This window comes from Phodopus roborovskii, unplaced genomic scaffold (genome assembly GCF_943737965.1).
Source record: "Phodopus roborovskii unplaced genomic scaffold, PHOROB, whole genome shotgun sequence".
Lineage (NCBI taxonomy): Eukaryota > Metazoa > Chordata > Mammalia > Rodentia > Cricetidae > Phodopus > Phodopus roborovskii.
Window position 1 is genome coordinate 53,114,477 of NW_026126517.1, and position 27,135 is coordinate 53,141,611.

The 27,135-nt window shown below is 42.1% G+C and overlaps 1 protein-coding gene across 1 annotated transcript in view; it reads left to right on the forward strand.

Annotated features, from left to right (window-relative positions):
- Window positions 1-927: 927 nt before the first annotated feature.
- Window positions 928-27,135, forward strand: part of Gclc (glutamate-cysteine ligase catalytic subunit) — a 33,990-nt gene continuing 7,782 nt past the window's right edge. The window contains exons 1-9 of the mRNA XM_051197995.1: window positions 928-1,360; window positions 15,442-15,554; window positions 16,443-16,625; window positions 19,862-19,975; window positions 21,589-21,647; window positions 21,732-21,865; window positions 25,321-25,395; window positions 25,722-25,838; window positions 26,642-26,780. Of these exons, the coding sequence (XP_051053952.1) occupies window positions 1,211-1,360; window positions 15,442-15,554; window positions 16,443-16,625; window positions 19,862-19,975; window positions 21,589-21,647; window positions 21,732-21,865; window positions 25,321-25,395; window positions 25,722-25,838; window positions 26,642-26,780 (1,084 nt within the window). The 5' untranslated portion in view covers window positions 928-1,210. The remainder of the gene's footprint in view (window positions 1,361-15,441; window positions 15,555-16,442; window positions 16,626-19,861; window positions 19,976-21,588; window positions 21,648-21,731; window positions 21,866-25,320; window positions 25,396-25,721; window positions 25,839-26,641; window positions 26,781-27,135) is intronic.

Consider the following 27,135-nt stretch of genomic DNA (forward strand, 5'->3'; position numbering starts at 1 on the left):
ATGAAGTCCAGGCAGTTCAAGGCCAGGTCAGGCTACATAGTGAGATCTTGTTTCCAAATAAGTTACATAATGAAAATGTAACTACAGTCTAGGAAAGGGGTATAATAAATGTTTTCTGTCCTCTGTACATGAATGGATCATCTAGTTACTGCATATATTTATCCAGTTGCAAAACATTAATCGGACAATTATTCAGGGGCAAGGTGCCACCTTTCTTTCACTCCCACCAAATCCAGTTCCTAATGCTTACAGCACGCACGATAAAGCTCTCCAGCTCAGTATTCTGACCCGTGCTGGATGAATCTTAGGTTCTGAAAGTGGGAAACTCCTAAAGACAAGTCTTTACACTGCCCACTTGGTGACAATCATAAGACCTCTTCTGCACAGTGTCTGTGCCAACCAGATCCCGTTGCCAAGTGGTTATCTTAGAAGATTTACACTGATTGCATATATATATGCCTAACCCCTTGTAGACACCTGAATTCATGTAAATAGCCAGCAACCAACTCTATGTACATCCATGCCATGTGGAGCTGTGCAATACCCATTAAAAAGTATTTCTCTAACTTTATGTAGGTACCAAGAGTTAAGCAGATATTTCAGCTGACTCCCGAGTTAATATTTTTCACAACCCATTTTTTTTGTCTCTCTCCATTTTTTGGTAGCATGAGGCCCCTCCCATCTAAAAAGTAACCTGGTCAGCTTTTCATCAATTCAAACAATTTTTTTTTTTTTTTTTTTTTTTTTTTTCCTTGACCAGGATTTTATCTCTTGGGACTAAGACTTCTCTGTCCTTATTGGATAATAGCCAGGCCACCTGAGCACGGCCTTGGCCCCGCCCCCGCCCACAGGCCCCGCCCACACCCCCGCCCCGCCGCTTCGGTCCCCGCCCCCGCCGCAGTCTATAAAATCCGGATCGCGGTGCGCGGAGCGGCAGGCGCGGAACTGGGCATGCTCGGTGCCGGCGCAGCTTCGGGTCGCAAGTAGGAAGCCCGTGCACGACACCGGCGGTGCCGAGTGGAGCGCTGCCGCGGCGGCCTGGGCCGCAGGGCCGGCTTGGGAGCGCGAGACCGGGCAGCGGCGAGAGACCGCGTCCCGGGCTGTCACCCACGCGGCGGGGTCCGAGCCGGAGCGGGAACGGACGGGACGCCCGCCGCGCGGTCCGAGGGCGCCCCCAGGGCGGAGGTGCGGCCGGGAGGAGGACTCGGCCATGGGGCTGCTGTCCCAGGGCTCGCCGCTGAGCTGGGAAGAGACCCAGCGCCACGCCGACCACGTGCGGCGGCACGGCATCCTCCAGTTCCTGCACATCTACAATGCCGTCAAGGACCGGCACAAGGACGTGCTCAAATGGGGTGATGAGGTGAGCCCGCGCGCCTTTGTTCGGCCAGGCCGCCCGGGGCCCCGTCGCTGGCTGGGCTCGGCGCTGCGCCTCGGGCTCATTCATTCTTGTCGCCACGAAAGCCGCTGGGATACTGGGAGGGCCTGAGCGGGAGGGGTGTGTGAGTGTGTCATGCCTCCCGCCGTCCGGTGACACAATTCGTCGTGGAGATAAGTGTGGACGGGACTAACTTGCCCCGGTTGGCTTGCTATCATGTTTCTCTTCCCCAGGGTGTCTGCTTCGGCCCTCTATCGTCCAGGTTCTTTTAAACGGCTGTCACATCTCACACCTGTCCGCAAACTTTCTACATTTAAATAAATACATTACTAGATCTAAGGGCTTGGGGCTGCCTCACTACAGAACGGAAGACTTAACTATCCCGTTTAGCTGTAAATGTTCACAACTTCAAGGTTGGGTAAGACTGGTTAGGTCCTGCAGCTAAGCATTACCAGTCCAGTGCTAAAATCCGTGCTAGATCTTTGGGACCCGTTTGTTGGAATCATCTGAAAGCGACAACGCTAAAAGTGTTGCTTATTTAGTTTTTTTGCATTTCCTAATTTTTTTTAAAAACACAATATAAAGGAAATGACCTCTTGAGGCCGTTCCTTTGTTGTGTTGTGTGTGTTTGGCATTTGCCATAGATAGCATGCCACTCCTGTAACTTCTTTTAGTTAGTGTTACCACCCTCGGGCTAAGTTTCGAAGTGTTGCTGTACCAATATGGAATATCTTCTTGCGGGAAGTTAGTTTTTCTGTGTCTAATGTTAGTTAGATGACTCTGCCATCTTCAGCTGGAAGAATTATGCCTGGATTAGGAAAGTCTAAGGACTAATAATTGACATTTCTACAAAAACTGTGTATCTTTTTTCAGTTCTCCAGATTAAGTCTAAAGTTTGCTGCCTGTTTACAGCCCCTGACAGTTACTCATTTGTGTTTTGTGTGTCATTTACAGGGCAGGGACATGCTTCTTGTTCAGCTGTTTTTCCTAGGGCCTAACTCTGCCTGGTATGGTTATCAGCAGGTAATTGTGGCATCCTTTAAAGTTCTCATGGAACTATCCATTCTTGAGCAATCAAAAGTTTATTTTTGCATTTTTTGACCTTTAACTAGGACTCCATACTCCATAAAACAAACAAGTAAAAAGAAAAGGAAGGCAGTTAATATCTTAGTAATTGTTCCAGGTAGAACTACATCCACAGGAGATGTTCAGTGCGGTTGAAACACAGCTTTTCACTCCACCGTCTCCTTCCTTGTCTTTTTCCTAACCAGGAACCACCTGGATCCGTTTTCAAATAAATAAATAAATAAATAAATAAATAAATAAATAAATTCAGATAAATAAATAAATAAATAAATAAAATGCTCCCCCTGTTGGCAAGAAGAGCATGTACAACTACCTGTTTCTAGTGTGTTAGCCTTCCAGGGTAAGTGTAACAGGAGCTGTGGAGTAGGGGCCTCAAGTGTACAACACTCATTTCCAACATGACAGGCTTTGGTGGGCTAGAGTGTTGGTGCTAGGTTTGCCTTCCCACAACAAGGTGGAGGTGGGGAGAGAACCCTGGTAATCCTGTGCACTTGTCTCCTGTTTGTTTAGGCCCAGCATTTCAGTCAGTTAATACTTTGTTTTTTAAAGACAAATTTCTTCTGTCTGTCCAGGCGGCCTGGAATTCTTTATCTGTATGCCAGGCTGGTCTTGAACTCAGAGACCTGCCTGCCTCTGCCTCTCTTGTGCTGGGATTAAAGGGGTGTGTCACCACAGCCCATCCAGTTAGCACTTCTTCAATGAGGCAAATCTGTTGAGAAGTTGGATTTGGAAGGTGTAATCCCCTAATAAGTTAACTGGCTAAGGATGTGCTGAAACTGCATTTGCAAATTTCTTTCTTTCTTTTTTTTTTTTTTTGCAAATTCTGTCATAAGTGACATACAAACCTGTAAGTTGAATTTTCCCCAGCCTTGAGATCTTTGCTTGGAGATAGCCTGACACCAGAAGAATTTGAATTTCAGAGAGATCCTAGATGATAAGGAGGAAAAGTCCCTACCCTGCTGTTACTCCTGAAATGGAGCTTGAATGAATTTAACTTTGGTCTTCTCCTCCAGGGGGTTCTCACTCCTGCCTTTGACCTTTGAAGTACAGATACTGAGCCTCTCTTAGCCTCTGTAGTGGTAATGTCCACTTTTATTTTGGCTGCCTCATGCTGAAGTGTCAGCCTTAACTAGAAGTCAGCACAGTGGGATGTTAGAAGACTGGTCAGTTCTTAACACTGTAAGTAGAAGCCTTGGGAACAACTGAGAAACAGGCTGAACAGATAAAAGTGGAGAAAGGTGTGGTGCGTGGTTTGGGCCCTGGAGATGAGAGATAACCCTGGTGGATAGAAGTGTTTTAGATGTGATATGTTGCACTGAATAGGCATGTTACCAGATACTACTTTAGCAGCAGCAGCTTTCAACCTGTAGGTCATGACCCCTTTGGGGATCACATGTCAGATATCCTGCATATCTGATCCTTACAATTCATAACAGAAACAAAATCACAGTTATGAAGCAGCAATAAAATAATTTTATGGTTGGGGGTCCCCACAACATGAGAAACTATATTAAAGGGTCACAGCATTAGGAAGGTTCCGCTGCTTTACAAGGCCTTGGATTTAATTGGAAAAACCCAAAAAGAACTGCATCCAAACTTTGAAACTGGTCATAGTTGTGTTTGGAAGAGAGGCTGTCACTTCAGAAATGTGCGACTCCATGTATTAGCCCAGTGTTTATATCTCCACATGAGAAAGAACCTTGTGTTTAGTGTTTGCCAAACTGAGTTGGATCTTGGACCTGCTTGCTTCACTTTCTCTTATTTCTTCAAGTTTTTACACTTCAAGTATGTACAGTTTGAATAGGGTTTTGTTTTGTTTGTTGGGGTTTTTTTGTTGTTTGTTTTTAGGTTGTTGTTTCCCTTGTAACCGTGGCTGGCTTTGCTATTTTGTTTGTTTGCTTGTTTTTTCTTCTTCCTATACAGGCCTATTTCACCTTTAATATGGCAAGTCCTAATTCTAGCCACTGTTTATTATGCTATTTCTTTGGGAAATGGAAGTTTTAACTTGAAGAACCAGGTATAGGTTTTATAGCTCAGTGCATGTATATTGATGGAGGAAGCTGGGCGTGGTGGTACACATCTTCAACCCCCAGCATTCAGGAGGCATAGGCAGTCGGATCTCTGTGAGGTCAGCCTGGTCTATGTACCAAGTTCCAGGACAGCCAGAGCTACATAGAGAGACCAATCTCAAAGAAATAATAATAATGATACCAATTTAGGGCTAGGGACATAATTCAATTAGGGAGTTCTTTCCTACTATGCATTAGGGCCCTTAGTTTAATCTTTGCTATTCCCAGAAAATAAAGGGAATTTATTTGATCTGGGAAATTTATTGATCTGGGAAATCTATAATGCATATAGCAATAACTACTTTTTTTAAAAAAATATTACTGTCAGCTGTGTGTACAGCCTTTTCTGTTACTTAGTAGCAAAATTGAAACCTGATTCTAAAGTTTGGCATGTTACAAAATCCCCTTTTACAGCACTCAAACCAAGCAGGTCATGGAGCTGTCAGAATGTATAAAAGATGTTGTGACTTGCAGGGAGCAAGTGAAGTTCTGAATGAACATGCATTGTTTGACTTGAGTTATGTCAAGAACCAAGGCCTTGCACTCATGGGAAACTGGCAAAGCCTTCCTTGGGTCTGCATATGAATGTTGACAGTGTGTACAAGAGGAGTGTTTTTATATCCTGAGACAGCTCACCTATAGAGACCTCCCACAGGACTAGCTAATCCCGCCTCCTGCCCCCATACTGCATGTAATAAACACAAGGTTCTTGGTTGTTGCTGAAGTTGGTGCTGCACCATCAGAGTGAGCACAGCCTGTATCTGACCCCAGCTTTTCTGTATTTGTATCTGTGTGTCTGCCCTTTTTTCACGTCTGCCCCAAATGTGGGAAAGATGAGACCTTTCTTAGATAACGTACATTAATAAAAATGTTAAACAATAAAAAGTCTTAATGCACAAAAAGAAAGCAAACATTTTCAGATTGCTTACCAAATACAGTAGTTCTCAAAGAATATGCTTTTCCCAAACCCGTTTTCTTCCTTTCAAGGATATGCTCACCAAGCACACTATTACTGAGCTATAACCACAGTCCTTTAAAAATTTTTGAAACAGGCTTTTGACCCTCCTACCTCAGTCTTCCAGGTAGCTAGAGTTATGTAGGCCTGTGCCATCAGGTCTTACTTTATATTTCATTTAAGTAACCATAATCATTGTACGTGGGACATTCTATATTGAGTTGTGTTTTTGTTTTGTTTTTGCAATCAGATCTGTTCCATTAGTTTAGTAGATTATGCTGGAATTTTAAAATGGTTCAACAGTTAAGAGCATTTGATAATCAACCAGAGGACCCAGGTTTTATTACTGGTACCCAAGTGGCCTCTCACAGCCAACTGCAATTCTAGTTCCAGATGATATAACACCCTCTTCTGGCCTCTTAGGGTACTGCACTCATGAGATGCACGGACAGACATACAAATACACAAAACAGTAAGATGATAATTAAATAGCATTTCAGAATCTCAGTTGTATTTCAGAACCACATTTATTGAATTACTAGAATATATTGTTGGAACATAATTCAGTTATTTTTTGAATTTTATTTTAAACTATCATTTAAAAAAATGTTAAAGTAAAAAAAGAATAATCACACACCAAAATCAGACCAGACCCAAAGACCCAATTGTTGCAGTTAGAATAGTGTCATCTCTCCAGAGATGGTGGGACCTGGGAGAATGGAGATGATAAATGAGGTGGACAGAAGTCTCATGTAATAGCCAACTTTGTTCAGAGCCTCAGACAGTTTATACTTGGAGGGTTGAGGATCACATGAGTAAAGTGTACAGTCACAAGGACAAGCCACACATGGAAAAAGCAAAACCCCAGAAAACCGTGTTTTTCTCTAGGGGCATAGACGGGATAGTTTAAACTTTAACAGCAGCAAGCAATCTGAAGTAAGCTCACTCCTATCCTCTCGCTACATCTGGAGGAGCATGAAGACACTCCAAGATCAGTTCCATGCTTTGAAGAAACTGAAGGCATAGGACTCTTGTTTTCTTGGAGTTTTCTCACAAGCACTCATAATTCTCTCACACAGGTCCATTCTTAGGCCTTGTTCTGATAGAATAGCTGTTCAGAACAAACTGAAATTTCATGCTGGATTTTATGCTTTGATGTTTTGAATGAATGAATATATATGTATATCCACTACCAAAAATGAATAGAAGTACAAAAGTAATTAGCTTTATCCTCTTTCTTAGTTTGTTGTCCATTGCCTGCATTTAGTCTTTCCTTATCGCTAATATTTAGCTTTTCTTGTGCTCTTTCCTGTTATTATACTGTACTCACATGTGCATTTGTTCACATGCATTGGCTAGATCCAAATATAAGGGAGAACACGAGAGATTTTTTTTTTCTTTCTGGAATTGTGTGACCTCACTTAATATTATACATTCTAAGTCCATCCATTTTCCTGCAAGTTATATAATCACATTTTTCTTTAGAGCTAAATAGTGTGTGTGTGTGTGTGTGTGTGCCTGATTTGGATGCCTGATTTGCATTATCTATTCATCTGCTGATGGATACCTAGGTTGATTTCAATCCCTTTCTGTAATGGATAAAGCAATGATAAACATGAGGATGCAAGTATCTCTATGTTAGAGTGTGGAGTTATTTGGGTAAATGCCCAGTAGTGAAACAGCTGGGTCATATGGTATTTCTATTTTTAATTTTTTGAGAGATCTTCAAACTGATTTCCATAATGGCAGTATTAATTTGCACCCCTACCAACAGTGAATAATAAATGTTCTTTTCTCTCCACATCTTCTCTAACATTTGTTGTCAGATTTATTGATGACAGCCATTCTGACTCCAGTGAGGTGGTATCTCAAAGTAGTTTTAATTTGCCTTTTCCTGGTTGCTAGGGGCATTGGACACTTTTAAAATAGTTATTGACCATTTGTGTTTCATTTTTGAACACTGTCTACTCAGTTCATTTGTTCATTCATTGAATAATAGTTTTATTTCCTTGGTGTTTAATTTCTTCAATTTTTGTAATCTTGTCTGAAGTGAAAACAATTCATTTAATAGCCATTACAAAGAGTCTGGTTTTCTTCTTTACTCTATAGTGAGGATTTCATAGAAAAGGAAGGTAACCTGTGTCTTGTGTGTGTATACACATGTATTTGTTTATATTGACTGTTGCCCCAGTGTTGGTTGAAAGGACTGTCCTTTCTTCCCTTTCAAAGGTGTACTTTCTCACTGTTAGGTGTTTTAGCTATGTATTTGTTGCACTGTCCGCCTATCTGTCTTTGTGCCAATAACATTTTCCTTTGATTTCTGTAGAGAATGGAGTTAGGAAATATTGTTTCTGTTTGTTCTTAGTTTAAATTATTCTGGATACATCAGATTTCCATGGGTTTTAGAATGAAGTATACTGTATTTAAAAAAAAAAAAAAAAAAAAGTAACCCTCATGAGATTTTGATCCCATTAGGATTCTATTGAGTACACATCAGTTTGAGAGTTGGTACTTAAGCAATATTGAATCTCCCTCCTCATGAAAGTACATCTGTCTTTTCTACATTTTTAGTTTCTCTCAACTGTTTTATAGTTTTTGATGTATTGGTTCTGTACATACAAGACAGTATACACTTGTTGACTTTCTAAATTTGTCTTTTATCCTGCAACCTTACTAAATTCACCCTTCTGAACACACCGAATTAAATAATTAATTAGTGTGGTTCTAAAAATTACTTTTGATATTTCAGGTCACCTGTCATTGGTTGATTTTCCCCCCCATTCCCATTTTGAATATGCTTCCATCCTTTGAATGCCTTTCATGCTTGTGGATTTTACCTTGTTAGATGCTTAGTATTTATGTATTCCTTTATACATTCACATTATTTAGAGAGAAGCTCTTTTAAATGAGTTGTTTTGTAGAGAGTGAGTAGCTTCAGAAAAACGCATACTTGTGCATCCTCTGCCCAGTACTCCTAAGTTAGGGTTTGGTTGGAGTACAAATATCAGTGTCATTTTGAGCTACTTCTGCATAGCGTTGATGCAGTGAACTCCTAAAGAGGAGGCTCTGTAGATCTCTGAGGGTTTTTGTTTGTTAGGGCTTTATATTACTTTTTGTTTGAGTAAGAATAGGAAATGGAAGCCTCCCCACTTTGTTGTCCTTACAGCTCTGTTCTCCTTTGTCTATCCTCTGTCAAAGCTGCCTATCCTCCTGGTTCTAAGACACTCCTTGTTTGTTTTGGTATCCTTTTGTTTTGTGGTCTAGGGATTTGAGTCAGGGCTTTGTGCATTCTGGGCAAGTGCTTTTAATATTTTCTAACTGAGAATGTTCTAAATGTCATATACATTTTGAAAATTATGGAATGTATTCAGATATTAATTCTTCTAGGAGGTCATATGATAATAGCCTGAGAAAATGGCTTAATAAGGATCCATAGAGACAGGCTCACTTACACTCAAGCACATAGTACTTGTTAGCAGAGTCTTTGTTTTTGTTTTTTGTTTTGCATGTTTTTAGTTGTACCATTTGTGTTGTAGCAACTGGGTATCAAACCTAGGGTCTTCACACATGTGGGCAAGAGCTCTTCCTCCCTAAGAGTTTTTTTCGATACATCATAGTAAGTAACCAGAAGGTCTGGCTATGGTCCTGGTCTGCCCTAAGAGAGTTCATGGTTCTACTCTGTTGAACTCTCTTGAAGTGCTCTGTGTTCAGATTGTGTGTCTGTTGTGGTCAGGATTTTTTAGTTTAACTAATTTCCATAATAAGATTACAAAAGTACCCCAAAGACAGATGTTCCAGATGACACAAATGTCCACACCCATCCATCACCATCTTTGTAGTTTTCTTGCAATATTCTTTTAAGATTCTATTAAGGCCTTTGCTTTTAAAAGGCATGCTGATTTATCAGAAACCATAAAGTAAGGAACTCCTGAATATTTTCCATGGAACTCTTAGAAACCATTAAAAATTCGAGATGTAGACTGGGGAAATAGCTCAATGGATAAAATACTTGCCACAGATTGTCAAGACCTAAGTTTGAGTCCCTGGACCTGTGTAAAGATAGTTGTAATAGCCCAAACATCATGTAGTCCCAGGACATAGAAGATGAAGACAGGACAATCCCTGGAAGGGCTGGTTGGCAGGTTAGCCTGGCACACACAGTAGAAAAATGACAGATTCTGTCTCAAGCAATCTGGAAGACAAGGACTGACAAGAATGTGCACCCATACATGTTGTACAAAAAACCTGGGCTGGGATTTTTATCTCATTGAAATTAACCACAGAAGTTAGGATCTGGGGTTCTTAGACTATCACAGAGCTAGGCAAGGGCCTAAAGTATCTGAAGTCAGCCACACTTCTCTAAGTGTTGAAGATACTTAGAGAAAACAGCAGTGACTGTAAAGCTCAGAAACGTAATAAAAAAATTAAGTTCTCCTGGAGTTTATTCTGAGAGTTGCAAGCCTCAGACATATCTAAAGGGGAATTAAGAGCTATTTTTTTGCCTAACATTCTTCAGTGTAGTCCTGCCTGTGCTGGTGGGCCAAAAAGTAGCTATGTCTGGGACTTGTGATCCCTTGACCCTTTAGTCAAGTAGAATAAGAGCCAGGATGTAAACAAAGGTCCTGAAAGCACAAAGTTCATGCACTTCAACTCCCAGCTCCTACCCAGAGATAACCTATTCTATACTCAGTTCTGAAAAGCTTGGCTGTCTAGTTGCTTGGCTCAGAATGAACTACAGAAAATGGGTTGAGGTGACAAAGAGCAAGAGTCATTTTGGCCACCCATGTAACTCCAAGTGACTTGCTTCCTTATACAATTGCCTAAAGAAGTCTGAAGATCTAATAAGTGCCTTACTGCTAATAGATTTCAGATTCCCACTCCTGTGTATGGAGAGGTTTGTAAGCCTGTGTTCTGAAGAGGCAAGATTGCATTTAGGTAAAGGGGACCTCTGGGAAAGTAGAGTAGGCAAGGCAGTTTATCTGTTACAGTGTGGGTGGCTGCTTTAGGAGGGTCAGTGTGTGAGGCCTACAGAGTTCCTCTGAAGAAGTAATACAGGAGTGCTCTGTCAGACCTAGTGTGCTCACTAGAGAAGCAGAAAAGCAAGTGTGCCTGTAGCCTGGTGGGCGGGGTTGGATGAGGATGACAGCTCCTGGGAGAATGTTGGGACTTTTTGCTGTGAGCTCTTGAATTGAATAGTTTGGAACAGGGGATTGATCTGTGCAGTGAAGGACCCTGGGTTAGCCTAATTGCACATTTTGTATATAAGTAACTTTCAGTTAAGACCGGACCTAAAACAAAATTCCTAGTGAAACAGTATTTTTGTCACTGGAATGAGATATCCCTGTATTTCTTTTCTCTGTTGCAGTAAATACATATTTTCCAGCATTAATCATACCTACCATGACCACCAAGGTGTTGTAATCAACGTTTGAAAAGCTTTATGCCCTTGCTGTAGAGCTAGAAAGCAATGAGCACTGGCCGGCAATGGCACTGTGTCTGGGGCCTGTGGATGTGGTACTGTCTTCACAGCACTTAGAAAACAAAGCAAGAAAGTGAGGTGTGTGGTCCCCAGGTTCTAAAGGACTGTCTACTCCATGCTCCCCTCAGGTTGATGCCCAAGCAGGCAGGAGGAATGAGGTGTGTACAGACTTCACCACAGATCAGAAAAAGAGGGGTGGGTGAGGGACAAGTGTCAAGTAGTGCCACTCCTCATGAGGACATGAGTGCATCGCACAACCATAGAAGCAAACTTAAGCATAGCCTTTTTCATTATCAGATGGCCAGTAATTCTCGGTGAGATGCCAGCTCTCTAAGAATGACGCTGTTCGTTGTGTACATAGTAAGTTCTTGGATGACGAGTTGTGTGCATGGCTGCAGCCTTCCCAGCCAGTCTGCTGGCAAGCTGGCCCTATGAAAAGGCAGACAGGACCAGCCCTTCATGAGATACTCAGGCCGAGCTTGCTTTACAGTTAGGCAGCCTCTGCTGAACCAGAGGGTCTTGACCTTTAGGCAGGATTCAGCTTATCTGAATATCCCAAGTTGTGTCTAATGCGGGCTGGGATGACTCTGGTCAGTCTGTTAATATCAGGTACAGTTTCGGAATAGGACCCTGACACTGCCATTGCGAGCTGTGTAATTAACAGAATCTGTGTTCAGATTCTTAACATTTTGGAATGGCATTTCAGTGTTTGGGAGAAAGGGGACTTGGGTTACTGTCACCCTGTCTCTGAGGCATAGATGGTTCTCTGTGAGTACAGTGGGTCTGTTTTGAGCCCTTGTTACTTGTTGCATGATTTTGGTTCCTAGGAACTAAAGCCCTGAGTTTCTCCTGTTTGTCACAGGATTTAGGACAAGGTGGTACAGGGGGTGTGTTTACTCACCTCTCTCTGAGTGAGAAGACCTGTGAGTGCTCTCTCTAGTAATAGGCATGTTTCCATGCTAACGCCTTGAAGTCCCTTGCACCTAGGAGGAGCCACTGCAGAGAGCACAGCTTTCACACTCTTGAGATGGTGACCTCGACTCCCTCCAGCTCTGCCTACTTTCAGGCAGCTGATTGGAAGCTGAGTTCTCTGAGTCATGGCCTCCACATACATGTGACTAGAACTCTTGACAGGGGAATATAGTTTGTTTTGGGAAAGAGCTAAGGTGTTCATTTGTCCTTGAAATCTAGAAACTAAAGTTAAAATCTAGAAGCAGAGTTGTTTTGAGGTAAATAACTGCTTATATTTACAATACAGCGAGCTGTTAGTGGCCAAAACAAACTTAGGTAACCTATCGAGAAGACTAGTTAGGTTCATAAATAAGGTTCATACATGTCAGAAAATTTAACACAACCCTCCTTATTTCTCTGTAACCTCCTCACCCCCAGGAGTTGATATGCTGATTTGTGGGTTTGTCTGGCACTTCTGCTGTTAAGTCTTTTCAAATTTTATCTTCCTGATAGTTTAACATTTCAATTCTTGGACATCTTCCCTTCTCCAGTGGCAGTCAGTCTTATAGGTCCAACATTTCTGAGGGCTAAGAAGGATCTGGTTTGGGGGCAGTAACTGATAATACTCCTTGAAGTCAAAGTGGCATCGAAGGCCTCCGAACTGTTATCTTCTCTTTAGCTTTCTTTCTCTCTGTTGTATCAAGGAAGCACTTGGGAAAGGGGTTAAGAACCAGCCATTGAATGAATCATTGGTTGTAGCTCTAGGCATCGAGTATGGGAAAGCTTTGGTTTTCTGTGTCTTTGTTATCATGTAGTTGTTTAGGTAACAGAGCCATTTTAGCCCTGCTTTGGTTGTTAGATATCCCATTACCATTTTGAGGTGATGGGTGCTACCTGGAGTCAGGAAATGAGCAATTCTGAGGACTGCTATGGAAAGGTGAGAGTAGAAAAGTGCTCAGGAACTTTTGTAAGGTTTCATTCAAACATAGGCCTTATAAACAAGTCAGTTTTTCTTTATCATCTGAGTATTCTGATACTTCTCTTCTGTTTGCTTCTTGAGGTCCTGGGATGGTTGTTTTTTAGTAAGAGTCTGGCTTATTAGCATCTTCAGTGTCACTCAGCTCCCTTTTTTTGTGATTTAAATTTGAGACTGAGTTTCACACTAGGAAACTAAGTGGTCATTTCAGTTGATATTCTTGCTTATTTTGAACACAGATAAATGATACAGACCCAGTAAACTAAGAGTTAACCTCTTAGTTTATAATTAAGAAAGCGTATTATCTGCTTAAGATACATCTCTAACTGATGATGCCAGGCAGATATGTGCAGCCAATGAGCAGAGGAGGAAGATTCCCTCCAGCTTTCAGAAGCAACTTTGGGAGCAGAACTTTCCTGGTCTATCTGTGGGAGGGGGAACTTTCGGTATAGGAAACAGATCTCAAGACAACTGGAAGCAGGCACGACTTTCAAGGTGTGACCCCCCCCCCATTGCCAGCTGTACCTCTAAGCATTGCCAGCAGCTGTGGGGAGCATGTCACATTTCAACTGTGAGAATAGGCTCTAAAGGTTAATGCATGAAAATGTCACAGCACCCTCTCTTCTCTCATGCTCCTTTGCAGACAGCACACATAGCTGTGGAGACAGTACTATTCAGGCAGTAGTTTCATGTACCTCTCCTGAGTCTTACAAGCACCATGGTTCAACAGTGCTGAACTAGTCAGGGGTCCTGAGTCTGCTGCTGTCTGGCAGTCCAGCAGGTGGGCAGCCTGTCTCCATTCTTCAGCCTTGGGTTTTCACTACATTGACTGGGTGCTTATAACACCTCATATTTCTCTTTCACATGCTTAAACCAAGTATGTCACCCATCTTAAACTAAAACTCCTGGATAGGAACCTAAATTCATCAATGAGAAGATGGTTAGTGATATTAATTGCAAGTGTTTTACTTGGTTGGTTGGCCAGTTAGTTTTCTTTTGTATTATAAACTGTCATGCCATTTCCTGTGTTATAAACCATCCCTCTGTATGTTTTAACTGAAAAACAAAAGAGCCTCTTAAAAATTATACTTTTGCCTGGTATGGTGGCATATACCTGTACTCTTTTGTACTAGGGAGGCAGTGGCATGATGACTGTGAGTTTTATGTCAGCTTTGGCTACATGGTGAGTTCAAGGCCAGCCTGGGCAATTAAAGAAACCCTGCCTAAAAACAAAATTAGCAGCAGACTGAGTATGGAGTGGCTGACTTCAATGCCTACCAATACTGAGCTAAAATCCAGACAACTGAAAGAGCAGATACTGTTGTCAGCTGCACTCAGGAGGAGCAGGCTGGCTTCTGGGTATAGTTAAGGCTGAGATTCCACGTTTATATGTGAAACACAGGGAAAGGAAAGTAGATACACTTTTCACCTACCGTTTCTTCCCCTCCCTCTGTTCTCTAATAAAAATAAGCCAAGCCAGATATATCTGGGACTGGTTTATCTTGTGGGCATCAGCTTGTCACAGGTTCTCTATAGCTGCTATCTGAAGAGTCAGGTGAGCATTTGCTTGAATAACTCACTCCACAACTTCTTGTTTACATGTGAATAGTGGGTTTCTTATTTCATTCACAGATAGAGACTCATAGTCTAAATATTCACACCAACTCTCATTGTTTTAAGGCATGCCATCTCAGAGAAAACAAAAGCAAGTTCAAGTTTTATTCTGTCCACAAAGTCTATCTTTAATATTTGGTTTTCTTTCTTTCTTTCTTTCTTTTTTTCTTTCTTTCTTTCTTCCTTTCTTTCTTCCTTCCTTTTTTTTTTCCTTCTTTGTGTGTGTGTGAGGGGGGGTAGGATTCTATCAGCTGTTATAAATTCACCAGTGTGTCCTGTATTATAAATAATAATTGCATTTCAGATCAAGGAAATTGTCTTAAATTACTTGTATGTACCATAACAAAACTAGGAACCTCTAAAATAAAGTCTTTCTTTACTTTGGTGTGCTTATGATTTTAATCCTTGAAGGAGAATGGGAAATGAGCAGTAGAATGCTTTTTTTTCAAATGTATCTCTCAGCATCTCAGCTTCAAAGGCATCGCCTTCAAGTAGCACTTGTCAGAACGGACATCTTGGGCTTTCCATGGGCTATGGTAGAGAAGAGGAAGGAGAGCTGAAGGATGAGTTCTTGTCCTCCCACAGTGAACTACAGACAGACCGCGCTGTACAGTTGTAGTGCCAGCACATATGACTGTCCTCCAGTTTCTGTGACTCCTTTCCAGCCGCCACGTTTCCCTGTTCCCTGCTGGGTTTTTTTTTTTTCCCCCCAGGTGGTGGGGGGATTTCAAGACAGGATTTCTCTGGTGTCATCTCCCTACTGTCCTAGACCAGACTGGCCTCAACTCAGAGATCCTCCTGCCTCTGTCTCCAAGCCCTGGGATTAAAGGTGTATGCCACCACTGCTTGGCTTCCCCTGATCTATTTCTGAAGGTCATGTTGAGTTCAAGTCTGGAAAAACATTAATCTCTCTCTTTCCTTTATTACTTTCCATAGGTGGAATACATGTTGGTGTCCTTTGATCATGAAAATAGGAAAGTCCAGTTGGTGCTGTCTGGAGAAGACGTTCTTGAAACTCTGCAGGAGAAGGGGGAAAGGACAAACCCCAAGTAAGCTTGTGCAGTCTCAGTCTAGTGGTTCTGGAGCTTTGGAGTAACCAAGATAGGGTCTTCAGATTTCTAGAAGGCAAGATGACAGAGATTAAGAGAGTAGGCTTGAGTCCCAAGTTACAGTTTCCAACTCTGGTTCATCTGCTCAGTTGGTGAGTAGACATGAACAAGTCACCTGACCTCTCCATGCCTCAGCCTCCACGTCTCTATAAAGTGTGGATACCGATAGTTACCTTGTGGGCACCTCAAAACACTCAGCACAGTTAGCGTTAGCTCAGTGTGGAAGGGCTTGCTTGTCCTTAAAGACGCATTTCTGAATAGGATTGAGATCCATGGCAAATTCAGATAACTAGAAGCAGTTTTGTTTTGGCAGCAATATGTTTAAATATTTCCTTTTCTTCGTGTGGCCCTAGCTGACCTGGAACTCACTCTGTAAACCAGGTTGCCCTCAAATTCATAGAGTCCCACCTGCCTCTACCTCCCAAATGCTGGGATTAAAGGTGTGTGTCACCATGCTCAACCTTTTTTTTCCTGGTTAAATGTTTCTTTACACAGGAGTAGAGAGGGGCGGAGGCCATCTACTGTCTAGTTCATTTTCTGTTTAGTTGTTTTGGGAAGCTGCATTTGAGGACCCTGGCATTGAGCTGAAAGCCTGTAAAGTGGGCTAGCTTCATCTGCACAGATACCTGTGTGCATTTTCAGTCACTTAAAAATATTTTTAACTCTACATTTAGCATCCTTAAGTAGTTGAAAAGCTATAGAAAATTTATAGCTTTTAATGAGCCTTTTATTCATTTGTACCTAAAATAGCTTTAAATTTTTTAATGCATCTTTAAAAAATTTGACCACAGTAAAAGGCTAAGCTAAACTCAAATGACTTCCCTATAGCCACCCAACCCTCTGGAGACCAGAATATGGAAGTTACATGATTGAAGGGACACCTGGCCAGCCCTATGGAGGAACAATGTCTGAGTTCAACACAGTGGAGGACAACATGAGGAAACGCCGGAAGGAGGCTACTTCTGTGTTAGGGGAAAACCAGGCTCTTTGCACGATAACTTCTTTTCCCAGGTTAGTTCCTACATCAACGTGTTAGAGTGGGAATATCAGACTAGAGGTTGTGAAGGCCTCGCATTTCCCTTTACAATCTCACACTTAAGATAGTTTGTACTGTTGGATCGCACGGCACCATCATCTTCAAAGTTCACTTTAACAGACTACATAATTCATATACAAACAACACTGCACAGGAGTCTCATGTTTTAAATACATTTACAGTCTTGTGTTGGCCACCTTCACAGTTAACGTGCTGCATGTGTGGCCATGGGCTGGAGGTTGACTTGCCTACTGACATTTAATAGACTCTTACATTAAGCCTGCTATAGAAGTTGCAGAGCATCTTCTGTTGGTAGGTGGCGCCTGTACACTGGGGAGAGCACACATGTATGTACACTGGGGACAAATTGAGCTTCTGGGGCTCCTCTCACTGGACTGTTGCAGTTGCACTTGCACACAGACTCTCAAAAGGAGCCTCTGCCCTCTAGCACTCACTGTAGTGTTGGGAGCCATGGATCCCAAACCCCAGGGCGCTTTTGAACACTGGGGAGGGAGCATACTTTCACAATCTGCAGATTCCTAGCACAGATGCGATGAGATCAGGGTATGGGGGAAGTCCCAGGGTTACTTGGACACTCTTGTTAGATGCCAACTGAACAAGCTGAGTCACATTTGCATTGTGCTATAAACTTACAGCTTGTCACCAGATTTAGTTAAGACAGTAAATACCAGTAATTAAACATAGTGAAGATTAGAAAGGGGTACGTGAATGTCCAACATTAAGTATAGTGCCCTATGTGAGATTGGAGTTCTACTCACAGACCTCATTTATCTATGCTGGATGTCTGCCTTCTCCGTCAAAAGAGCTATGGGAGTGAATACACTCTTAAAACTACACTATTCTGATGCCGCTTTTTCTTCTGAGAGCACAGGCATTCAGAATCATACCATTGATCTTAGGATATTATTTTAAATAGGAATTACAGTTTTTAAATTCTCTATCATAATAGCTACATATAGGAGTTAAAATCTTGAAGTCAATTATCAGATACTTAGAGACATTAAGTGCCCATTCTGTTCCAAATCCAGGCAGGCTTTGCTCTGCAGAGCTGAGGGCACAGCAGAGATTAATCAAATATCCATAATATAATATGAAATATGTAATGGTAAAGTTAGGGAGTGCCTCGGGGTGTGGCTGTCTCTATGTGATGGATTCTGGGGTGGAGGAAGGCCTCTCCAAGGGAAGATGATCAAGCAGTGTCCAAACTGTAGGATAAGTTTCATAGGAGAGGGAGTACAGGTGTATTCTGGGAAAGAGAAGTCACACAGACAAGCCTGGTGGGAAGTGCAAGAAAGCCAAGTAGCTGTTGTGACCAGGAACCTGAGGTGCAGGTGACTGGGGAGTCTGGGCAGGTGTTGGGAACTTTAGTTGTTTCTCTAAAAGGAGTAGAGACCTTGGCAATCTAGGCTGGGTAGATGTTATCACAGTTTGCTTTGTAGCCTCATCTGGGCTGTTGGCATGAGAGCAAGTGCCAGGGCACGCCAGGAAAGGGGAAAGAGGACTCCCTAGGGCACTGTCTTGGTGGCAATGGAAATGTGGGGGGATCATAAAATGACAAAATCAGCCAACATGCTGGAGGAGAATAGTGATACCGAGGGTAGTGCTATAGGTAACTTGTGGAAAACCTGTGGATAATGGAATAGCAGCCTAAGAATCGGGCTATAGCTATTACTTGACAACTTCTAAACTCTGCTGTGTCTCTTGGCTCAGTTAATGGTTCTGTATGGGATATTTGTCCTCTGGAGAAAAGGTTTATAGCAGCTTCATCACTTTAAAGAGAATTGAAGCAGGAATAATTCTGGTTTCAAAAAGTCTGTAAATCTTAAAAACAAAACAAAACAAAAAATCAAAACCTAGTTATGTGCACTAGGATGGGGAGATCCTTATAAACAAAACAATAATAATTATTACTGATTTAGTTCTTCAAAACTTCCTTGTAGGGGCTGGAAAGATGACTCTATGGTTGAGAATGCAGCCTGCTCTAGCAGAGGACCTGAGTTCAGTTCCTAGCACCTGCATTGGGTGCTCATACCTGCCTATAACTCCAGCTCCCAGAGGTCCTATGCCTCCTGCCTCCAATGGCAGCTGCACAGACAGACATGCACAAGCCCACATCCATAACAAAAAACAATAAGAACAAATTGTAAAACCAATCCTGTGCAGCTACTCTAAATGATGAAGTTTTGCTGTATCATGGAGTTGAGAAGGAAGTGCTATGCTAAAGTATAAACCGATTTTCCTCTGAAAAGAGACAGAGTTCTGTAGTCTAGAACAGTGCCAAACTGAATTTAAATGAGCTTTATATGCAGTGAAAATCCAGCTTCTCAGTCAGACTGGCCGTACTGCAGGTGCTTCTGGTTGGTTTGGATAGCATGGGTGATAACCTTTCCGTCATTGTAGAATGTTCTGGTAGAAAGTACAGATGAATGGTAAAAGTGATGCTGTGAAGTCAGAATAGCATCCTGAGTTTAGTGTCTGCTTATCCTGGCTGGGTCTAAGAAGCTAGGATTCCCCCAGCTTAATGTCTGTCACTCTCCTAAAGGACTTCTTCAAGTTCACGGGCTCAGAAAAGGTACACAATTGCTGCATGAATGCCTGAGAGGTCTTAGTGCTAGGATTTTCTGTTTTCAGATGAGAGTGACAGCTTCAGTTGTGTATAGGGTGGTGGGCAGCCTCCCGGGACTGGACTGACTTTACAGAAGGTCTGGGGTAGTAATAGTTCTTGTTGCTGATCTAAACTGTCTGCTTTCACTGGCTTAGAAGGGCTTCCTTACCACAACCTCTTCTTGAGGTTATAAGTAGATGAGACCCCAAGGCAAGGCAATGAGTACAGAAAGGGGCCAGTATTCACAGAATTTACATTGGTTTGGGAATATTGCTAAACCTCTAAAGTGAGGAATGACAGAAATTAAATGTAATGATTTATTTTTATGTGCATTGGTGTTTTCCCATCACCTGTATCTATGAGAGGGTATTGGATCCCCTGGAACTAGAGTTACAGGCAGTCGTGAGCTGCCATGTGGGCACTGGGAATTGAACTCAGGACCTCTGCAGTAGCAGTCAGTGCTCTTACTTAACCCCTGAGCCATCTCTTCAGCCCTGGAAATTAGATGATGTTAACCATTGCAAATTATGGTTATGCTATAGCTAATTGTTTCTAAATCCATTTCTCACCTATTCTTTTCTCCAGACTAGGCTGCCCTGGATTCACACTGCCGGAACATAAACCGAATCCAGAGGAAGGAGGTGCATCCAAGTCCCTCTTCTTTCCAGATGAAGCCATAAACAAACACCCCCGCTTTGGGTGAGTGTGACTCAGACTCTGCCTTCTAGGATGCAGTATTTGGTCTGGGAATTCCTCTCAGGCATGCACTGGATTCAGAGGCGATAGCAGACATATCTGCTCACATCCACAGCAGCCCAAAGCTATTTCACTGTTGCCTCCTGCATCCAGGTTTGTTTTGTTCATTTCCAAGTCATCCTGAAAGTCTTGGGCTCCTTTTCTCCGCTTTAATTTACAGGTAGTTCTCAGTTCTAATTCTGCAAGCACGTGTATTGGGAGGTTTCCTTTCCTGTCTAAGTTACCACCAGCATCTGTGATCGCCCTGTATTACTCTGTATGCCATGACCAGGTCAGATGTATGCAGCACCTGTCAGAGTACAGGCCTTCTTGTATCTTCTAATCTGTAGTTCGTAGTTGAATTCTTAGCTTTTAAGTTGCTTAGGTCCTGCACCAGCTCGGTCTTGGCTTTCTACGTATGGACTCACCTCTCCTCCTAACCCAGTATGGGGACACTAGGAACTCTGAGAGGCTATTGTCTTCACAGAGTCCATATATTTCACATTCGAAGCCTTTGCTCTTACAGGCCCCTGCATATTTTACATTTAAAACCTTTATAAGTGTAAACAAGGATTTATTTATTTGTTCTGCTGGGTTTTGTTTTTTGAGACAGGGTCTGTACATAGTCTTGGCTATCCTGAAATACATTATGTAGACTATGTTGACCTCAAATTCATAGAGATCCTCTTGCCTCTGCCTCTGCTGGGATAAAAGGCGTGTGCCACTATGCCCAGATAGACAAAAGACTTATAAATATAGTTTCTTTGAAGCATTTTTATGTATTTAAAGAGAAAAATATTGAGCTTCAAGGAAAGATGGACCATGACAGTTATCAAATATTAGCACCAAAATTCCTCACGGAAAAGGAAAGCACAGGAGTTTCTCATGAGAAGGATAGCAGTTGTGTCCTGACCAACTGAGGGGAAGCAGGCATCAGAAGAGATGTAGTATTTAAGCTGAGTCAGTAGTGCCGATCTTCTACTAGTCATGCTAACATAAAAACTAAGTGAACCTAGTTTTATAATTTAGTTAACCTCATCCACCTAAAGTGTTACTGCAGTTTGTAATCAGTTTCAAAAATCTGAGGAAAATTTTTCCTTTGTTTGTGCTGTAGAAGTTGTGTGTTTGAATTAGGACTAGTCGCTGCAAGTGTTTGGTGGCCATAGTGTGTGCATTAGCTGAGCGTCAGGTTAGTGCTAAGGAATTGGGGAACTGAAACAGGTAAAGGATTTAGACTTCAATGATACCAAAACCTAAGTTCTCAAATTGGACTAAAATTATTGGTGTTTCTATGTAAAATGTTAGTTTAGCCAGACTATGGCTAGCCTTGAACACCTGAGCTGGACCTTGCTCAGGTTAGCACTAGATGAGTAGGAGAGGTGGCACCACCAAGAGCCAAGAACTGCTGGATGCCAGGCCTCTTTTAGAAAACCCTTAGAGTGGCATGTTACATGCGACACAAGGCTGTCGTGGTGTTTTAGTGTTGAGGTAGCATTCGGTTCCATTCCCTTCGGTGAGCTCAAACTCTGTCGTGTGGCAGTTCTTGGGTGACCTTCTCTTCTGTTTGGTTGTTTTAGTACCCTAACAAGAAACATCCGTCATAGGCGAGGAGAGAAGGTCGTTATCAATGTGCCAAGTAAGTCTGTCGGGCGTGGGGGGTGCAGCCTGTTGAACTGCTGTCCTTGATTCTCAACTGTTTCTTCTTCTTTTAATAATACAGTATTTAAAGACAAGAACACACCGTCACCATTTGTAGAAACATTTCCTGAAGATGAGGAGGCAGCAAAGGCTTCTAAGCCAGACCATATTTACATGGATGCCATGGGATTTGGGATGGGCAATTGCTGTCTTCAGGTATTGCTTCTGTTTCATGAAGAGGCTAAGTGTCCTTTCTTTCATCTTATTAACTCTATGCATGTTTCTTGTTTTAAAATCACCTTTTCATCAGATTCAAAGATAGCATGCTTTCTGAAACAAGATTGTTTTAGTAACCTCATTTGTAGCTGTCTTTTTGACTAAGAATTTAGAATTCACTACAAACTTGTGTGGTTATTACTAAACCTAAATGTAAAGTATTAGTGACTGCTCTTTCTAGATACCTGATTTTTACTGCCATCTAGTGGTAGCCTCTGAGGATGTTAGACAAGGCTCGGGTCACTTTATTTCTGACAATGACCTCTGGTGGGAGAATCCAATGATTTTGTGATCCAAGGGGAAAGGTTGTTTGGCATTTAAATTGTTATGTTTATACAAAGTTACCTCATTGTTTAAAAGGAATAAATATCAACAGCCTTTTGCCTTGCCCCTGGCTAAGTTACACAGGAGATACATAGTACTTCTCTGTTCACTAACATTTTTTGGTTGGGCCTAATCAAATAACCGATGGCCCCTGGCAGTGACTGTGCCCAGGGAAAGAATGGGGAATGTAGAGCTCCTACTCCCACACAGGCCCCATGGGTGTTTGTTGACTCTGCCCCTGCTTAGTCATTCAACTTCCTTCATGACTTTTTCGGTTCGTTTTATTAAACTGGGCTGTAACCACAGCACAGAGGACACAAAACTCAACATTCTTCTCTCAAGGCTGCAGGTGTATACATGTTTGTCACATAAGCCTCCAAACTGTTATTTTTAAAACTACAGATACAATCCAGATTGAATATTCCCACGGATGTCTGTTTCTATAACTTGATAAAGGACAAGGTATTTTGTTTCCTCCACATAGTTAGGTAAGATCAGATATGTGGTCTCCAAACAGGCCAGTCTGTTCTCTTAGAAATGGCCACACTTCATTTAAAAAGAGGCTGACCTAGCTGCATTATCTGCTTTCGTATCTTAAACACAAACATTTCTGGAATAGACCATTAAGCTCCAGTACTTAAAATACCTGGCTTCAGTATTCTGGAGTGCTCTTAGAACCCAGCCTTTTCTTGTTTATATTGAACCAGGGAAGCACAGTTACTGCAACCCATTCCAGAGGGACAGTCTCTCCCTTGTGCACTTTATTAATGCAAATCAGGGCAAACATTTTTGCATGTGAAGAAGACAGAGTTCTCTATTCTGTTTAAGGCTTTAGTACTTCCTACCCCCTGACATACCCCGTTACAACATTCCACTTTAAAAAGTTTCAGTCACCGATACTTAAAATGTGTGATAAATGAGATGAATTCACAAACAGCCACAAAAGTTCCTGACTGGAAAAGCACCCAAAAAAGATGGGAAGTAATTTTTTAGTTAATGGAAGGCTCAGCTGAACAAAACAAAGCACCTTCAAGTTTGTGAGCTTACCAAGTGCCGGTGGTGTTTGCTTGTCTAAGTTCAGGGCTTCCTGGGCTCCATCTTTGAGACCATCTCAAAGAGAAATAAATCTTCAGTCTTCAGACTTTTTGAGAATCATTTAAGAAACAAAAGGCTTTGGCCTATTTTGGGTTTTTGTTTTGTTTTGTTTTTTTCCCCACTTAAGAAAATTATATGGCTTCAAAACTGGATTCTAGGTAAACTTTAGATTCTGTTTCTAACATCGTATATTCATAGTTGCTCTTTTGCCTCTCATTGGTGGCGTAGTGACATTTCCTCCTATGCGACCCTTTAAGAGAACAGCAAAAGCTAGAACTTGCTGTGCTTCTACCTCAGTTAAGGGATCAGAGCTCCTTGGTTTTGTTTTCTCCACTGAAGGCCCCATCTGCAGTGATGTTCTGTTTGACGTGGTGGACATACTGTTAGCTCTAGAGCCAGGGACATTTACTTAAGATAACTTGAGTTGTTAGAAATGGAACTTTCAAATTTCAGTTGTTAGTTTTCTTAGATTTTTTTTTAAAAGCTGGTTTTCCAGGATGTACCTACAAATCCTCTGTTGTGTCCCAGGCTACCTGAGAAAAGTCAGTCAAAACCATTCAGGTAAAATGTTCATAACAGTATGTGCACAGTAACATACCCAGAAGTCATAGGAAGGAGCTGCACCAACTAAGAAACACATGCCCAACAGAATCTATTACAATAGCTGGAAATAGTTGGATCTTTTAAATCTCAGTGGTGTTTAAAGTAGATCAACATACCTTTTCTTCATGTTCCTTCCTGTCTTGTATCATCTTCATGACCCACTGTAAATTTTGTAAGTGAGTAGGAGACACTGCCCCCCACACTTGGGATTCAGAATGGCAAGACTGAGTCCTATAGCTTACCCCTGAGTGATAGGAAGGACCACAGCCAATAAGCAGTGCTTTGCTTATTCAGTCCTCCCATTCCACATCAAATTTTACTACACATAAAGTACATGCATGCATGCCTGTTTCATGTGTGTGTAGACCAGAGACCAATCTGAGGTATCATTCCTTAGGTGCTATCCACAAGGGTCCCTCATTGGTTTAGAGCCCAGGAGCCCTAGGAATCTGCCTGTCTTTGTCTCCCCAGCTCCAAGCCTATGAACACATGCCACCACACCCAAATTTGGGTATTCAAGGGATCAGACTCAGATCTCAATGCCAACAAGGCAAACACTTTACCTATTGACCTACCTATCTCCCTGACATCACAAGTTGGTTTCTAAGTCCCATGTCACTGGAGAAGCTACCTTGCCTTGTTTGTCAGTGGCCTCATCTCCAGCCCTCCTCCTTTGAAACCCCTTTTCCTTAATGGCTACAGCATACTTCACATTGTCTTAACCCATGGCGGCTAGTGAATTGTCAGTCCTTATAACTGAAATGTGCTGCTCACATTAGTATTAGCATGGAAACTACAGGAAGATCAGGACACAGAACTGTATAAACAATTGTTTCAGTAGCCAATGACCCATAAAATTCAGCAGCTGTGTCCCGCATGGATCTTGTTTGATGTCATAAAGGATAATTGAGATATATAGTCAAACCACTGGAACTGAGATTCCTAACAGTGCATTTGTTGGCCACTGTTATTTCAAGGTTTAAGCTCATAATTATTCTCTGCATCAGGCCAAACAGCTTTTTTGTTTTGGGTTTTTGTTGTTGTTGTTGCTGTTGCTGTTTATGTTTTTGAGACAGGGTTTCTCTGTATGACAGTCTTGGCTGTCCTGAAACTCACTTTGTAGATGAGACTGGTCTCAAATTCCCAGAGATCAGCCCTTTTTTGCCTACAAAGTGCTAGGATTAAAGTGTGCACTACCATGCCCTCTGCCCAAGACAACTTGTAAACAAAGCTCATACCTAAAGCCTTCTCATCTGTGAGGCGTGACCCATTCCTTTCCCGCCACCTTCCTTCTCAGACTCACTTCTCATGGGGCCTAATAATGACTTCAATTTCTTTTTGTAGTCATTCTAATCATTTTTATTCTTATATAGGTGACATTCCAAGCCTGCAGCATATCTGAAGCCAGATACCTTTATGATCAGCTGGCTACTATCTGCCCAATTGTTGTAAGTAAAAAGTATGTCTTTCTTTAACTACATCTGTGAAGAAAACAAGACCACATGTGTGTGCTATTTAATGAACTCATACCACATAGATGGAGAATTGAGAAGCCAAGCTATAGTTCCTTATTTTTGCTAATACTATATTTGAGTATGACCATCTTTTCTCCCTCCTCGTGTTGTAGAAGGGATGATTCAATAATAAATAAAGTCTTGGAAGTCTTTCATGTGCATTCTGTTTATAAAATAGCATCCACCAGTGGCACTGAACCAATGGGACTGAACGGTTGGGAGCCCCCTGTGACTCTGCGTTTGCTCACTTGTGTTTTTAGATGGCTTTGAGTGCTGCATCTCCGTTTTACCGAGGCTACGTGTCAGACATTGATTGTCGCTGGGGAGTGATTTCTGCATCTGTAGATGACAGAACACGGGAGGAGAGAGGACTGGAGGTAAGAATGGTTTTTCTCCTTAACAGTTCTTTTACATTGTGACCATCTCTTGGATGGTTACCCTCTTGGTGCTCACATAAGGGAAAAGACTACAGGTAGTGAGCCTGGCTTTGTTTTAAGTGGCTGTGTGAGGAGAGTGGTTAGTTGGTTAGTTTGGGTAGGGAGTCAGTTTTTATCCTTGTTTGAAATCTGTATTAGCTGTAGCTTCTTTTGAAAATAGTGCCTATTTTCTGTTGTAGAAGTCACACTGACAGCTCTGCACACTGTGAGTGCTGGATGTCCAGTGGTTTCTATTAGGAAGTGTTGTCAGGTGATTGTCTCATTTGAAGGCTTAGGCTTTGCCCTGTAAAGGTGTGTTGGCACTGTTAGCATTTCTCATTAGTGCTGAACTGTAGCAGCAAGTCCTTTTAACTCTTCACTCCAGGAGTGTATGTCACCATCAGCCATGGAGAGCCAGGCCCCTGGGTTCATCCTAAACGAGACTGTCCAGGACAAGGACCTGGCTGGACAGCAGTGCTTTTAAGGGCTCTCACAAAGGAAGTCTCCACTAAGGGCATTTCTGCTCTGGCCCTTTCATAATGAATTACTCTCAAATAGTTGAACATATTCTATAAATAGCAGTAAGTGTGCAGTGGGTTAGGGAGAGTAGATATTGCTCAGCATATGTATAGAGTCAGAGAGTAACATTGTAAGTCAGTTTTCTCCACCGTGAGTTCTAAGGAGTGACTGCAGGTTGCTACTACGCAAGTGTGCTTCTATACAGTTACCTGGATGTTCATCGCAGATCATTCTTTCTGTTTTAGCCTCTGAAGAACAATCGCTTTAGGATTAGTAAATCTCGGTATGACTCAATAGATAGCTACCTGTCTAAGTGTGGTGAGAAATACAATGACATCGACCTGACCATCGATAATGAAATCTATGAGCAGCTCTTGCGGGAAGGTGAGCAGCCCCCCCCCCCGACCCTAAGCTGATCGTATGTGCACCTTTTGTTCTTCAAAGCGCTTTCAACTTTTGCTGACTCCTGGTCTGGTTTCTGTTTTTAGTGTGAAGTCTCTAACTTTTCTTATGAGGCTGCTTGTTCCTAAAGTTTCAAGTTCCAAATACTTGTGAGATCTTCTTGACTTTTAGCAAAAGGAACTTTTTGGAGCTCTGTATCTAGGTCCACACCAGTGCCCAGCAGGCATTGTGTGAGGAGTGAGTAAACTCCGACTCTTCCCCAGTGTCCATAGGATAAAATCCTGGGCAAGGTGAGAACACTGAACCACCCAGCCATTTCCTACGTCTAGACACCCTT